The sequence below is a fragment of the Bubalus kerabau genome, chromosome 7 (genome assembly GCF_029407905.1).
Source record: "Bubalus kerabau isolate K-KA32 ecotype Philippines breed swamp buffalo chromosome 7, PCC_UOA_SB_1v2, whole genome shotgun sequence".
In the NCBI taxonomy this organism is placed as follows: Eukaryota; Metazoa; Chordata; class Mammalia; order Artiodactyla; family Bovidae; genus Bubalus; species Bubalus kerabau.
This window is the reverse complement of record NC_073630.1, coordinates 89,076,153-89,093,023: the sequence shown is the minus strand read 5'-3', so window position 1 is coordinate 89,093,023 and position 16,871 is coordinate 89,076,153. Positions and strand designations below refer to the sequence as shown.

The window sequence follows — 16,871 nt, the reverse complement described above, 5'->3', positions numbered from 1 at the left end:
CCTAGGAAGAGCACAAAATGCAGACCCAACTGAATCTGTGCCATTGTGGAGTACCCAAGAACCTGAATCTGAGCGGCTTAGACTTGGAAGTGCACACAACCCAGGGCCTGCTTTAGACAGTCCCCTGCAGAGCAACCTGGAGCCTGAGCAGTGTAGACTGGGAAAGCACATATGCTGTGAGGTGGGGGAAAACCCAGCTGTGGCCCAGACATTGTGAGCACTCCCCACACACACCAGTGATATTTGTTTGCAGGGTTCCTCACTGCCCTCCCCCCCCTCCCCGCCCCCAGCACATCTGAACAAGTGACCCTAAATAAGTGACCACCTTCTCCCCCTTGTGTCAGGGTGGAAATTAGACACTGAAGAGACTTGCAAACAGAGGAGGCCAAAGTAAACAAAGAAGACAGAACCACTTTGGAAGTGACAGGTGCAATAGATTAAAATCCTGTAGTTAGCACCTACTACATTGGAAGGTAGGTGCTTATAGACCTTGAGAAGAAGTATAAACTGGAACAAGGACCTATCTGAAACTGAACTGACCCCACACTGCTCTCAGCAGCTCCAGAGAATTTCCTAGATTTATTTTACTATTATCATTTAATTTTTTAAATTTTTAATTCTTTATTACTCCTTTAATTTTCATTTTTATAACCCACTATTACCTTGCAAAAAAAAAGACCCTATTTTTAAAGCAAATTTTATATATATATATATATATAATAACTTTTGTGATTTTGCTTTGTTTTTTTAATATTGTATTTTTGAGAGTCTAACCTCTACTCTAGATTTTTAGTCTTTGTTTTTTGGTATTTGTTATCAATTTTGGGACTTTATGAATCCAATCTTCAGTACACATTTTTACTTAGGAGTGTGATTACTGGCTTGATTGCTCTCTACCCTTTTGACTCATTTTTCTCTCACAGGTCACCTCTATCTTCTCTCTCTGCCTTCTCTTCTCCACTTAACTTCATGAATCTCTTTGGATGTTCTAGGCTGTGGAGAACACTTAGGGAATTGATTACTGGCTAGATTGGTCTCTCTCCTTTTGACTTCCCCTCCTCTCTTCCTGGTCAACTCTATCTCCTTCCTTCCTCTTCTCTTCTCTATGTAACTCTGTGAACCTCTTTGAGTGTCCCTCACTATGGAGAATCTTTTCACCATTAACCTAGATGTTCTATCATCATTGCTGTATGGATGGAGAAGTCTTAAGGCTACTTTAAGAATAAGACTGAAAGCCATAGGCAGGAGGCTTAAATCCAAAACTTGAGAACACCAGAAAACTCCTGACTCCAGGGAACATTAAACAACAAGAGCTCATCCAAAAGCCTCCATACCTACACTGAAACCAAGCTCCACCCAAGAGCCAACAAGTTTTAGAGCAAGACATACCAAGTTAATTCTCCAACAAAGCAGGAACATAACCCTGAGCATTAAAATGTAGGCAGCCAAAAGTCATACCAAACCTATAGATACCCCAAACTCACTACTGGACACTTCATTGCACTCCAGAGAGAAGAGATCCAGCTCCACCCACCAGAACACCGACGCAAACTTCCCTAACCAGGAAACCTTGACAAGCCACCCATGGAACCACACCCACAGGGAGGAATCTCCACAATAAAGAGGAACCACAAACTTCCAACATACAGAAGGGCCACCCCAAAAACAGCAATCTAAACAAGATGAAAAGCAGAGAAATATTCAGCAGGTAAAGGAACATGATAAATGCTCATCAAACCAAACAAACGAGGACGAGATAAGGAGTCTACCTGAAAAAGAATTCTGAATAATGATAGTGAAAATGATCCAAAATCTTGAAAACAAAATGGAGTTACAGATAAATAGTCTGGAGACAAGGATTGAGAAGATTCAAGAAATGTTTAACAAGGACCTAGAAGAAATGAATAGTCAGTCAATAATGAATAATGCAATAACGGAGATCAAAAGTACTCTGGAGAGAATCAACAGTAGAATAACAGAGGCAGAAGATAGGATGAGGTGGAAGATAGAATGGTGGAAATAAATTAAGTAGAGAGGGAAAAAGAAAAAAGAACTAAAAGAAATGAGGACAACCTCAGAACCCTCTGGGACTATGTTTAATGCCCCAACATTTGAATCATAGGAGTCCTGGAAGAAGGAGACAAAAAGAAAGGCCATGAGAAAATACTTGAGGAGATAGTAGTTGAAAACTTTCCTAAAATGAGGAAGGAAATAGCCACCCAAGAAACCCAGAGAGTCCCAAACAGGATAAACACAAGGTGAAATACCCCAAGACACATATTAATCAAATTAACAAAGATCAAACACAAAGAATGAATATTACAAGCATCAAGGGAAAAGCAATAACACACAAGAGGATTCCCATAAGAATAACAGCTGATCTTTCAATAAAAACTCTTCAGGCCAGAAAGGAATGGCAGGACATACTTAAAGTGATGAAAGAGAAAAACCTACAACCCAGACTACTGTACCCAGCAAGGATCTCATTCAAATATGAAGGAGAAATCAAAAGCTTTAGAGACAAGAAAAATCTGAGAGAATTCAGCACCGCCAAACCAGCTCTTCAACAAACACTAAAGAATCTCCTCTAGACAGGAAACATAGCAAAGGTTATAAACTCGAACCCAAAACAACAAAGTAAATGGAAACAATATCATACTTATCAATAATTACCTTAAATGTAAATGGGTTGAATATCTCAACCAAAAGACAAAGACTGGCTGAATGGCTACAGAAACAAGATCCCTATATATGCTATCTACAAGAAACCCATCTCAAAACAAGGGACACATACAGACTGAGAGTGAAGGGCTAAAAAAAAGCTATTTCATGCAAATGGAGACCAAAAGAAAGCAGGAGTAGCAATACTCACATCAGACAAAATAGACTTTGAAATAAAAGCCATGAAAAGAGACAAAGAAGGACCTTACATAATGATCAAAGGATCAATCCAAGAAGAAGATATAACAATTATAAATATATATGCACCCAACATAGGAGCAGCACATATGTAAGGCAACTGCTAACAAGTATGAAAGGGGAAATTAACAATAACACAATAATACCCCACTCACACCTATGGATAGATCAACTAAACAGAAAATTAGCAAGGAAACACAAACTTTAAATGATACAATGGACCAGTTAGACCTAATTGATATCTATAGGACATTTCACCCCCAAACAATGAATTTCACCTTTTTCTCAAGTGCACACAGAATCTTCTCCAGGATGGATCACATCCTGGGCCATAAATCTAGCCTTGGTAAATTCAAAAAAAAAATGAAATCATCTCTAGCATCTTTTCTGATCACAATGCGGTAAGATTAGATGTCAACTACAAGAAAAAACTATTAAAAATACAAACATATGGAGGCTAATCAACACGCTTCTGAATAACCAACAAATCACAGAAGAAATCAAAATATGCATAGAAATAAATGAAAACGAAAACATATCAACCCCAAATCTATGGGATTCAGTAAAAGCAGTGCTAAGGAGATTTTTTATTTTATTTTCATAGCAATAAAAGCTTACCTCAAGAAACAAGAGAAAATAAATAACCTAACTCTATACCTCAAGCAACTAGAAAAAGAAGAAATGAGGAACTCCAGGGTTAGTGTAAGGTAAGAAATCATAAAAATTAGGGCAGAAATAAATGAAAAAAGAAACAAAGGAGACCATAGCAAAAATAAACAAAGCTAAGAGCTGTTTCTTTGAGAAGATAAATGAAATAGACAAACTATTAGCCAGACTCATCAAGAAAAAACAGGAGAATTAAATCAACAAAATTAGAAATGAAAATGGAGAAATTACAACAGACAACACAGAAACACAAAGGATCATAAGAGGCTACTATCAGCAACTATGTGTCAATAAAATGGACAACTTGGAAGAAATGGACAAATTCTTAGAAAAGTATAACTTTCCAAAACTGAACCATAAAGAAATAGAAAATCTTAACAGACCCATCACAAGCACGGAAATTGAAACTGTAATCAAAAATCTTCCAGCAAACAAAAGCCGAGGTCCAAATGGCTTCACAGCTGAATTCTACCAAAAATTTAGAGAAGAACTAACACCTATCCTACTCAAACTCTTCCAGAAAATTTCAGAGGAGGGTAAACTTCCAAACTCATTCTATGAGGCCACCATCACCCTAATACCAAAACCTGACAAAAGATGCCACAAAAAAAGAAAACTATAGGCCAATATCACTGATGAACATAGATGCAAAAATCCTTAACAAACTTCTAGCAAACAGAATCCAGCAACATATTAAAAAGATCATACATCATGGCCAAGTGCTCTTTATCCCAGGAATTCAAGGATTCTTCAGTATTTGCAAATCAATGTAATACACCACATTAACAAATTGAAAAATAAAAACCATATGATTATCTCAATAGATGCAGAGAAAGTCTTTGACAAAATTCAACATCCATTTATGATAAAAGCCCTTCAGAAAGCAGGCATAGAAGGAGCATACCTCAACATAATAAAAGCCATATATGATAAACCCACAGCAAATATTATTCTCAATGGTGAAAAATTGAAATAATTTCCCTTAAAGCCAGGAACAAGACAAGGGTGTCCACTTTCACCACTACTATTCAACATAGTTTTGGAAGTTTTAGCCACAGCAATCAGAGAAGAAAAAGAAATAAAAGGAATCCAGATTGGAAAACAAGAAATAAAACTCTCACTGTTTGCAGATGACATGATCCTCTACATAGAAAATCCTAAAGACTCTACCAGAAAACTACTAGAGCTGATCAATGATTATAGTAAAGTTGCAGGATATAAAATTAACACACAGAAATCTCTTGCATTCCTATACACTAACAATGAGAAAACAGAAAGATAAATTAAGGAAACAATTCCATTCACCTTTGCAATGAAAAGAATAAAATACTTAGGAATAAATCTACTTAATGAAACAAAAGACCTATATATAGAAAACTATAAAACACTGATGAAAGAAATTAAAGATGATACAAATAGATGGAGAAATATACCATGTTCATGGGATCAGAAGAATCAATATAGTGAAAATGAGTATACTACCTTAAGCAATCTTAAGCAAGATTCAATGCAATCCCTATGAAGCTACGAAAGGTATTTTTCAGAGAACTAGAACAAATAATTTCACAATTTGTATGGAAATACGAAAAACCCTGGAAGAGCCAAAGCAATCTTGAGAAAGGAGAATGGAACTGGAGGAATCAACCTGCCTGACTTCAGGCTCTACTACAAAGCCACAGTCATCAAAACAGTATGGTACTGGCACAAAGACAGAAATATAGACCAATGGAACAAAATAGAAAGCCCAAAGATAAATCCATGCACCTATGGACACCTTGGAGAAGGCAATGGCACCCCACTCCCATACTCTTGCCTGGAAAATCCCATCAACGGAGGAGCCTGGTAGGCTGCAGTCCATGGGGTTGCTAAGAGTCGGACACGACTGAGCGACTTCACTTTCACTTTTCACTTTCATGCATTGGAAAAGGAAATGGCAACCCACTCCAGTGTTCTTGCCTGGAGAATCCCAGGGACGGGGGAGCCTGGTGGGCTGTCATCTCTGGGGTCGCACAGAGTCGGACATGACTGAAGCGACTTAGCAGCATGAACACCTTATCTTTGACAAAGGAGACAAGAATATACAATAGAGAAAAGACAATCTCTTTAACAAGTGGTGCTGGGAAAACTGGTCAACCACTTGTAAAAGAATGAAACTAGAACACTTTCTAACACCATACACAAAAATAAACTCAAAATGGATTAAAGATCTAAACGTAAGACCAGAAACTATAAAACTCCTAGAGGGAAACATAGGTAAAACACTCTCTGACATAAATCACAGCAGGATCATGTATGACACACCTCCCAGAGTAATGGAAATAAAAGTAAAAATTAACAAATGGGGCTTAATTAAACTTAAAAGCTTTTTCACAATGAAGGAAACGATAAGCAAGGTGAAAAGACAGACTTCAGAATGGGAGAAAATAATAGCAAATTAAGCAACTGACAAAGAATTAATCTCAAAAATATACAAGCAACTCCTGCAGCTCAATTCCAAAAAAAATAAACGACCCAATCAAAAAATGGGCCAAAGAACTAAACAGGGATTTCTCCAAAGAAGACATACAGATGGCTAGCAAACACATGAAATGGTGCTCAACATCACTCATTATCAGAGAAATGCAAATCAAAACCACAATGAGGTAACATCTCACACTGGTCAGAATGGCTGCTATCAAAAAGTCTACAAATAATAAATGCTGGAGAGGGTGCAGAGAAAATGGAACCCTCTTACACTATTGGTGGGAAGGCAAACAAGTACAGCCACTATGGAGAACAGTGTGGAGATTCCTTTAAAAACTGGAAATAGAACTGCCATACGACCCAGCAATCCCACTGCTGGACATACACACCGAGGAAACCAGAATTGAAAGAGACATGTGTACCCCAGTGTTCATCACAGCACTGTTTACAATAGCTAGGACAGGGAAGCGACCTAGAAGTCCATCGGCAGATGAGTGGATAAGAAAGCTGTGGTATATATACACAATAGAATATTACTCAGCTATTAAAAAGAATGCATTTAAATCAGTTCTAATGATGTAGATGAAACTGGAGTCTATTATACAGAGTAAAGTAAGTCAGTAAGAAAATCACCAATACAGTATATTATGCATATATATGGAATTTAGAAAGATGGTAACAATGACCCTATATGCAAGACAGCAAAAGAGACACAGATATAAAGAACAGACTTTTGGACTCTGTGGGAGAAAGTGAGGGTGGGATGATCTGAGAGAATAGCATTGAAACATGTATATTACCATATGTGAAATAGATTGCCAGTCCAGGTTTGATGCATGAGACAGGGTGTTCAGGGCTTGTGCACTGGGATGACCCTGAGGGATGGGATGGGGAGGGAGGTGAGAGGGGGGTTCAGGATGGGGAACACATGTATATTCATGGCAGATTCATGCCAATGTATGGCAAAAACCACTACAATATTGTAAAGTAATTAGCCTATAATACAAATAAATAAATAAATTTTAAAAAGAATTTCCCATGTTGATTTTCAATTTATATAAAACCTAATTGTCAAGACATGGAAAAAAGGCACTAATTTTGAATATTATTCAAAATAGCTGCTTGTGAATGTACACTGTGTTAAGTACATTGATGTATTTTGAGACAATCCATGTTGTCATCTGTTTAATCTGACTTGAATATTCTCATGTTGAATGAAAGACACACTATTTTCTCTAGGTAATTAAAACAAACAAACAAACAAAAAACCCCTGGAGATATCACTTTGCTGACAAAGGTCCATATAGTTAAAGCTATGATTTTTCCAGTAGTCAGGTATGGATGTGAGATTTGAAAGATAAAGAAGACTGAGAACTGAAGAATAAATGCTTTCTAACTGTGATACTGGGGAAGACTCTTGAGAGTCCCTTGTACAGCAAGGAGATCAAACAAGTCAATCCCAAAGGAAATCAACCCTGAGTATTCATTGTGAGAGAGCTAATTCTTAGGTCAGTTTATAAAGAGTCTGGGGTCCCCCAGAAGGAAAAATGGGTCCAGGGCCCATGAGGAGGAGAAAGGGACAATCTTTTTTCCCCACATTCCTTCTAGTCACATGACTTTTTTTCTTAAGCTCTGAGTTGTTATGGCAGCAATCTATTTCTTTTAAAAAGAGTCTTTCTTTAACACCAGAGCTAATGATTACACAGCAAAACAACTTATCTTGCTAAAGAATATGTTTTTCCTTAACCCATGTACTAAGGATTGTATAACAGCAATGCACCTTGCTTGAGGATGTCCAAGGAGTGGTGGTTGCATGGGCACAGGAGGGCCGAGAGGAGCTACTCCATGTTCAAGGTCAGGAGGGGCGGCTGTGAGGAGATACCCCTCGTCCAAGGTAAGGAGCAGTGGCTGCGCTTTGCTGGAGCAGCCATGAAGAGATACTCCACGTCCAAAGTAAGAGAAACCCAAGTAAGATGGTAGGTGTTGTGAGACGCATCAGAGGGCAGACACACAAACCATAATCACAGAAAACTAGTCAGTCTAATCACATGGACCACAGCCGTGTCTAAGTCAATGAAACTAAGCCATGCCATGTGGGGCTACCCAAGATGGGCTGGTCATGGTGGAGAGGTCTGACAAAATGTGGTCCACTGGAGAAGGGAATGACACACCACTTCAGTATTCTTGCCTTGAGAACCCCGTGAACAGTATGAAAAGGCAAAATGATAGGATAATGAAAGGGGAACTCCCCAGGTTGGTAGGTGCCCAATATGCTACTGGAGATCAGTGGAGAAATAACTCCAGAAAGAATGAAGGGATGGGAGGCAGTCCTAAGATGGTGGAGGAATAGGACGGGGAGACCACTTTCTTCCCCATAAATTCATCAAAAGAACATTTAAACGCTGAGTAAATTTCACAAAACAACTTCTGAATGTTGGCAGAGGACATCAGGCACCCAGAAAAGCAGCCCAGTGTCTTCGAAAGGAGGTAGGAAAAAATATAAAAGACAAAAGAAAAAAAAAAAAAAAAAGACAAAAGAGGTAGGGATGGGGATCCATCCCGGGGAGTCTCAAAAAGAGAAAAGTTTCCAAACACCAGCAAACACTCTCACTGCCAAGTCTGTGGCGAATCTTGCAAGCACAGAGGGCAACATAACAGGGAGGAAAAATAAATTAATAATTAAAACCCACAGATTACGAGCCCAACAGTAACTCCCCCAGCAGGGAAGCAGCGCAGACGCCTGTACCCGCCACTAGCAAGTGGGGGCTGGGCAGGGAGGTGCGAGCTGCATTGCTTAGAGTAAGGACCAGGTCTGAATGCCCCAGGGCAATCAGAGGGAACTAACTTGGGCTAGCAAACTAGACTGTGGGATAGCTACCATGCAAAAAGCCCTAACCTAAGACACCGCCAGGTCCGCACACAGAACAAAGGACTGAACAGAACCAACCGGCTGCAGACCATCCCCCTCTTGTGACAGGCAGCCAGAGCCAGAAGTGGGCAATCGCAGCCCCAGAGAGACATTATCTACCAAACTGCAAGCAGGCTTCTTTGCTAACTAAGACTTCTTGGGGTTCTGCCTGAGAAAGTGCGCTGGTTGTACACCCAGAAAACTGAGCGGCAGGGACGGGGGTAGGGGAGGGAGGGCGATAAGTCTCAGCGACCACACTCACCAAACACCTCATCACCTGAGCTGCTCAGACCTGGGAAGGGCACAAAACGCAGGCCCAACCGAGTCTGCACCTCTGAGGACTACCCGAGTGCCTGAACCTGAGCGGCTTAGACCTGGGAGGTGCATGCAGCCCAGGGCAGGCCTCTGACGGTTCCTGGTGGAGCAACATAGAGCCTGAGCAGTGTGGGCAGGGAGGGCACATGCACCGTGAGCGGGGGCAGACCCAGTGTGGCTGAGACACTGTGAGCACACGCCAGTGTTATTTGTTTGCAGTGTCCCTCCCTCCCCACAGGCGACTAAACAAGTGAGCCTAAAAAAAGTGTCCACCACTGCCTGCCTTGTGTCAGGGTGGAAATCAGACACTAAAGAGACCAGCAAACAGAAGAAGCTAAAACAGAGGGAACCACCTTGGAAGTGACAGGCGCAATAAGTTAAAACCCTGTAGTTAGTACCGACTACATAGGAAGGGGCCTATAGATCTTGAGAAATATAAGTCGGAACAAACTATCCAAAAATGAACTGACCCTACACTGCCCACAACAACACCAGAGAAAGTCCTAGATATATTTTTACTATTTTTATGATCATTCTTTTTTTTTTTAATTTTAAGTCCTCTATTACTCCTTTAATTTTCATTTTTATAATCTATTATTTTGCAAAAAAAGACCCTACTTTTTAAAGCAAACTTCATATACATATTTTTTTAATAATTTTTGTGACTTTGTTTTTTTTTTCCCTTTCTTCTTCTTTTCTTTAATATTGTATTTTTGAAAATTTAACCTCTACTCTAGATTTTTAATCTTTGCTTTATGATATTTGTTATCAACTTTTTACCCTTAAGAACCCAATCTTCAGTACCTATTTTTACTTGGGAGTGAGATTACTGGCTTGACTGCTCTCTCCCTCTTTGGACTCTCCTTTTTCTCCACCAGGTCGCCTCTGTCTCCTCCCTCCCCCTTCTCTTCTCTACCCAACTCTGTGAATCTCTGTGGGTTCCAGACCGTGGAGAACACTTAAGAAACTGATTACTGGCTGGATCTATCTCTCTCCTTTTCATTCTCCTCTTTTATCCTCCTGGCCATCTCTGTCTCCTTCCTCCCTCTTCTCTTCTCTGTATAACTCCATGAACATCTCTGAGTGGTCCAGACTGTGAGTGCATATAAGGAAGTGATAACTGGCTAGCTTGCTCTTTCCTCTTTTGATTCCACCTCATCTCATTCAGGTCACCTTTGACTCCGTCCTCCCTCTTCTCTTCTCCACGTAACTCTGTGAACCTCTCTGGGTGTCCCTCACTGTGGAGAAACTTTTCATTTTTAACCTAGATGTTTTACCAATGGTGCTGTATAGGAGGAGAAGTCTTGCTGCTGCTGCTGCTGCTAAGTCGCTTCAGTCGTGTCCGACTCTGTGCGACCCCATAGACGGCAGCCCACCAGGCTCCTCTATCCCTGGGATTCTCCAGGCAAGAATACTGGAGTGGGTTGCCATTTCCTTCTCCAATGCATGAAAGTGAAAGTGAAGTCGCTCAGTCATGCCCGACTCTTAGCGACCCCATGGACTGCAGCCTACCAGGCTCCTCCCTCCGTGGGATTTTCCAGGCAAGAGTACTGGAGTGGGGTGCCATTGCCTTCTCCTGGAGAAGTCTTGAGACTACTGTAAAAATAAGACTGAAAACCAGAAGCAGGAGGCTTAAGTCCAAATCCTGAGAACACCAGAGAACTCCTGACTCCAGGGAACATTAATCCACAGGAGCTCATCAAACGCCTCCATACCTACACTGAAACCAAGCACCAACCAAGGGCCAACAAGTTCCAGAGCAAGACATACCATGCAAATTCTCCAGCAACACAGGAACACAGCCCTGAACTTCAATATACAGGCTTCCCTAAGTTACTCCAAACCCATTGACATCTCATAACTCATTACTGGACACTTCATTGCACTCCAGAGAGAAGAAATCCAGCTCCACCCCTCAGAACACCGACACAAGCTTCCCTAACCAAGAAACCTTGACAAGCCTCCTGTACAGCCTCACCCACAGTGAGGAAACTCCACAATAAAGGAAACTCCACAATAAATAAAACTCCACAAACTGCCAGAATACAGAAAGGCTAGCAGAGTTTTGCAAGAGAATGCACTGGTCATAGCATACATACTCTTCCAACAACACAAGAGGCAGTGCTACATACGGACATCACCAGATGGACAATACCGAAATCAGATTGATTATATTTTTCCTGAAGAAGATGGTGAAGCTCTATACAGTCAGCACTAACAAGACTGGAAGCTGATTGTGGCTCAGAACACCAACTCCTTATTGCCAAATTCAGACTTAAATTGAAAAAAGTAGGGAAAACCACTACACCATTCAGGTATGATCTAAAACAAATCCTTTACCATTATAGAGTGGAAGTGACAAATAGATTCATGGGATTAGATCTGATAGACAGAGTGCCTGAAGAACTTTAGATGGAGGTTCATGATATTGTACAGGAGACAGTGATCAAGATCATCCCCAAGAGAAAGAAATGCAAAAAAGCAAAATGGTTTTCTGAGGAGACCTTACAAATAGCTGAGAAAAAAAGGGAATTGACAGGCAAAGGAGAAAAGGAAAAATATATCCAACTGAATGGAGAATTCCAAAGAATAGCAAGGAAAGAAAAGAAAGCTTTCCTTCCTAAGTGACCAATGCAAAGAAACAGAGGAAAACAATAGAATGGGAAACACTAGAGACCTAGTCAAGAAAATTAGAGATACCAAAGGAATATTTCATGCAAAGATGGGCACAATAAAGGACAGAAATGGTATGGACCTATCAGAAGCAGAAGATATTAAGAAAAAGTGGCAAGTATACACAGAAGAACTATACAAAAAAAAAAAAAAAAAAAGATCTCAATGACTCAGATAACCTCCATGGTGTGATCACTCACCTAGAACCAGACAGCCCAGAGTGTGAAGTTAAGTGGGTCTTAGAAAGCATCACTATGAACAAGGCTAGTGGAGGTGATGGAATTCCAGTTGAGCTATTCCAAATCCTGAAAGATGATGCTGTGAAAGTGCTGCACTCAATGTGCCAGCAAATTTGGAAAACTCAGCAGTGGCCACAGGACTGGAAAAGGTCAGTTTTCATTCCAATCCCAAAGAAAGGCAATGCCATAGAATGTACAATCTACCACACAACTGCACTCAGCTCACAAGCTAGCACAGTATTGCTCAGCATTCTCTGAGTGAGGCTTCAATAATACATGAAGTGAGAGCTTCCTGATGTTCAAGATGGATTTAGAAAACACAGAGGAACCAGAGGTCAAATTGCTCACATCCGTTGGATCATAGAAAAGGCAGGAGAGTTCCCAAAAAACATCTGCTTTACCGACTACTCCAAAGCCTTTGACTTTGTGGATCACAAGAAACTGTGGAAAATACCAGACCACATTACCAACTTACTGGCCTCCTGAGAAATCTGTATGCAGGCCAAGAAGTAACAGTTACAGACAGACATGGAACAATGGACTGGCTCCAAATTGGGAAAGGAGTATGTGAAAGTTGTATATTGTCACCCTGCTTATATGAAATGCCAGGCTGGAAGGAGGACAAGATGAAATCAAGATTTCTTGGAGAAATATGAGTAACCTCAGATATGCAGATGACACCACCTTTATGGCCATAAGTGAAGAGAAACTGAAGAGCCTCTTGATCAAAGTGAAGGAGGAGAGTGAACAAGTTGGCTTAAAACTCAAGATTCAAAAAACAAAGATCATGGCATCTGGTCCCATCACTTCATGGGAAATAGATGGGGAGACAATAGAAACAGTGACAGACTTTATTTTGGGGGGCTCCAAGATCACTGCAGATGGTGACTGCAGCCATGAAATTAAAAGATACTTACTCCTTGAAAGAAAAGCTATGACCAACCTAGAGAGCATATTAAAAAACAGAGACATTACTTTGCCAACATAGGTCCATCTAGTCAAAGCTATGGATTTTCCAGTAGTCATGTATGGGTGTGAGAGCTGAACTATAATGAAAGCTGAATGTTGAAGATTGATGCCTTTGACTCCCGGGTTGAGTTTATGGAGTTTTTTTTTTTTTTTTTCTTCCCCCATCAAAGCAGTTGTTTTTCATTTTAATCCATAATACAAAGTACACAATTCAAAGTTCAGCCCAACCTACTATGAACTGATTGAAAAAGTTAAGGAGAGATCTTTGGATTGTGAGTTTCATGCACTTGACTTAAGCCTGGATTTAATTTAGGCAAGAAGTAGCCATGAAGACTGTGAAAGTCTTCTGCATCCTTTTCATGCTGCATCTATGTCTCTTTGACTCTGGAAGGACGGGCAAAGTTCTTGTATGGCCTGCGGATTTTAGTCATTGGATTAATTTACAAGTTATTCTAGAAGAACTTCACCATCGTGGGCATGAGATAACTGTCTTGATACCTTCACCAAGTCTTCTGATTGATCATACCAAGGTTCCCTATAATGTGGAGATCCTCCAACTTTCGGTAACTAAAGAAACTTCCATGGAAGAGATCAATACCATTCTCTATGAAGCTTCTTTTGACATGTCAAAATTCTCATGGTGGGAAATGCAAATAAAACTGGCAAACATAGGCAGAAAATTTTTATTAATAAACAAAAGAGTGTGTGACAGTGCTATCACAAACAAGGAGTTACTCAGCAGGCTACAGGCAGCCAAGTTCGATGTATGTATTGCTGACCCTTTAAGATTTTGTGGGGAATTGGTGGCTGAACTCCTGAATATTCCATTTATATACACTTATCGGGTTTTCTATGGGAATGCCATTGAAAGACTGTGTGCTGGGCTTCCTATGCCTTCTTCATATATTCCTTGTATCACATCAAGACTGACAGACAACATGACTTTTATACAGAGGCTGGAGAACTGGTTACTGTATACAGTGAATGACATGATATATTCATATTATGTATTTCCAGAATGGGATGAATATTACAGCAAGGTCTTAGGTAAGAGAAATGTGTATATAGTAAGTATTCTTATATGCTATGAAAAATGTAAATATTTATCTGACTGTATGAAAACTTACAAAAGGTATTTTAAGTGAAGAAGATCCAAGCTTCTGTGGCTACACTGTTTTGAATTTTAAAAATATATGCATCAGTTTATCTTTGGGCCTTTGCTTCTGTTCTAACGGACCTGGTGACTGTTTTTAAACCTATATACTGTTTTGATTACTATAGCTTTATAATATTCTTTAAAATTAGAGTGTGTGATGCCTACAGCTTTGTTTTTCTTTCTCAGGAATGATTTGTCCATTTGGAACTTTTTCATTTTCATATGAATTTTTATTATTTTCCCTGTTACTAATTTTAACAGATGTATCTCTAATACCCTATCATTACTAAAATTGTGCTTATTCCTAAAAAGTTTAAAAAAATATAGCTATGATCTCTTATTTATATAGCCACTTCCTTTTTTGAGTATCTATTCAATATTTCCTCTGAGAAATTATTCAACAACTCACAAACAACATGAGTTCTTCTAATGAACTCTGCTGCCTGGCAGTATGTAATATGTTAAAAAAAAAGTCATATGACCTAATCAAGGTCGATATGTTGCACTGAAACTTCTTCTGGGCATTTTGTGACAAAAACAGGTGCTTATATCTCTAGACATGGCCACATAAAATGTGGGCAGAAACCATCACACATCCATGTTGAGAGTTCAAGCTACAAAAGGCAACACTAAGAAAAAAATAACTTAAAATCTCATCTAGATTACATTTTCTGATCATGGATTAAGCCTTGATTGATCTACAACCTGGTTGAACTTGTCTGTTTACTTCTGGTTCCAGCAATCTGACACTCAGTTTAGGAGCATCTTTTTGAGTGATGCCTTATTGATAGGGTATTACTCTGTCCCTGATTCTTCCATAGTTATCAGCAACTTAGAGTAATTTTTTTTTTGGTGGACTATATCAATAATCTGAGAAGAAGAGTAAAAACTTGATAAATAGAAGAACCACATTTCTTTTACTCTCATAAATGTTAAAATGCTCTAAGATATAGGTATAATTTAGCTATTCAGAATTTAAAATCTTCATTATGTTATGTATTGCAAGTATGTTTTTCAAACTTTAAAAATATAACACATAATTTATAAAATTATTCATTAAAATATGTCATCAATATGTTCAAATAATTGATGAGAAATAAAAACAAGAAAGACAGCATTCATTACAAAAAATTGAGAAGCTCTTTATAAACCTTTCAGAGGACAAAGGAATTTTAGAATAAAAGTCCTAGGTTAGACAAAACAATGGTCAAAAATATCCTATAGAGAAATAAAATCGTAATTTGGGAGATGATATTTTCTACTAGACAGAAATATTCCCAGTTAACAATTAACTTCAATATATTTTAGCTCAAAAGTAAATTAAAAAAAAAAATGACGAAGTAAAACCTATGTACATTTTCCTAAAGATATGTGCTGAGTATGAAACTGGATGTTGTTACCAGAATAAAACCTCTCATTTACTGAGATTTGCCTTGATCTCTTATGCACATGCATCTTCCTAGGGGTTCAAATCCCTTATATTTTCTAATCAAAGCTTTAGCACACTTAGAACATCAAAGAGAATATTCAAAAAGTCATGTGGTGAGAAACCAGATAGCTATGGTTTCCTCCTATCAGTGACGTGGAACACATATTTCAAAAAGACACCAAAACTCTGGGTAAGCTTCGTTATAAAATAGAAACTATTTCACCACCAGATTATTATGCAGTGCAATATCTTCACCAATGAGGATAAAATCTTGTAAAATAAGAACTTTCATTAACTGTAGCAAAGGGGACAATCACTTTAAGAATTGTATTAAAAGTACTCAGGATGTAATTAGTTGTGATAGCATATTTGAAAACAGTAGAAAAAAGATGGGTAAAGCACAAGTTGTTTTTCAACATAATCAGAGGCTTTTGGAGCAATGATGATGAGATGAATTGGAAATCCAGAAAAGAAGGTGCGACTCTATCTCAGAAGGCTGAGGATTGCTGCCTGTTTCTTGTACTTAGTAGAAGCACATGAATGGGTTCAGGCTTAGCTCAAGAGAAAAGACTCCATTGACAGAGAGAAAGCAACAGGCTTTTGGTTTTGTTCCATACTTAAATCTATGCTTACTTTTTCATATTCTGACTATCGTGTACTCTTCAGGGGAAAAGGCCAATTGATTTAAGTTGGGTTGCATAGGCTCAGTATTGATCTTTAAGAATTTACTTAGAAAATTAGGTGGAAAAATAACTCCCATTTAACAAATCAGATTCCTTTCCCTCTGTTATCCTTCATTTTTATTCAGGAAAACATACCACACTATGTGAGATTATGGGGAAAGCGGACATGTGGTTGTTTCGAAGTTACTGGGATTTTGAATTTCCTCAGTCTTACTTACCTAATACTGAATTTGTTGGAGGACTGCACTGCAAGCCTGCAAAGCCCCTACCTAAGGTAATTAAATGTGCTTATTATTGTCCTACATGAATGAAGTGTGAAGTGTTAGTCACTCAGTCGTATCCAACTTTTTGCGACCCCATGGACTGTAACCCAACAGGCTCTTCTGTTCATGAAATTTTCCAGGTAAGAATACTGGAGTGGAATAGACAGTCCCTTCTCCAGGGGACCTCC

The 16,871-nt window shown here is 39.1% G+C and overlaps 1 protein-coding gene across 2 annotated transcripts in view; it reads left to right on the top strand.

Moving 5' to 3' along the window:
* Positions 1–13,478: 13,478 nt before the first annotated feature.
* LOC129657945 (UDP-glucuronosyltransferase 2B17-like) overlaps positions 13,479–16,871 on the top strand; it is a 36,700-nt gene continuing 33,307 nt past the window's right edge. Inside the window, exons 1-2 of one of the 2 annotated variants that reach the window (XM_055588729.1) lie at positions 13,479–14,199; positions 16,546–16,694. In XM_055588729.1, coding sequence (XP_055444704.1) covers positions 13,479–14,199; positions 16,546–16,694 — 870 coding nt within the window. Of the gene's footprint in view, positions 14,200–16,533; positions 16,695–16,871 lie in introns of both variants that reach the window. The other variant, XM_055588730.1, reaches the window with a different exon arrangement.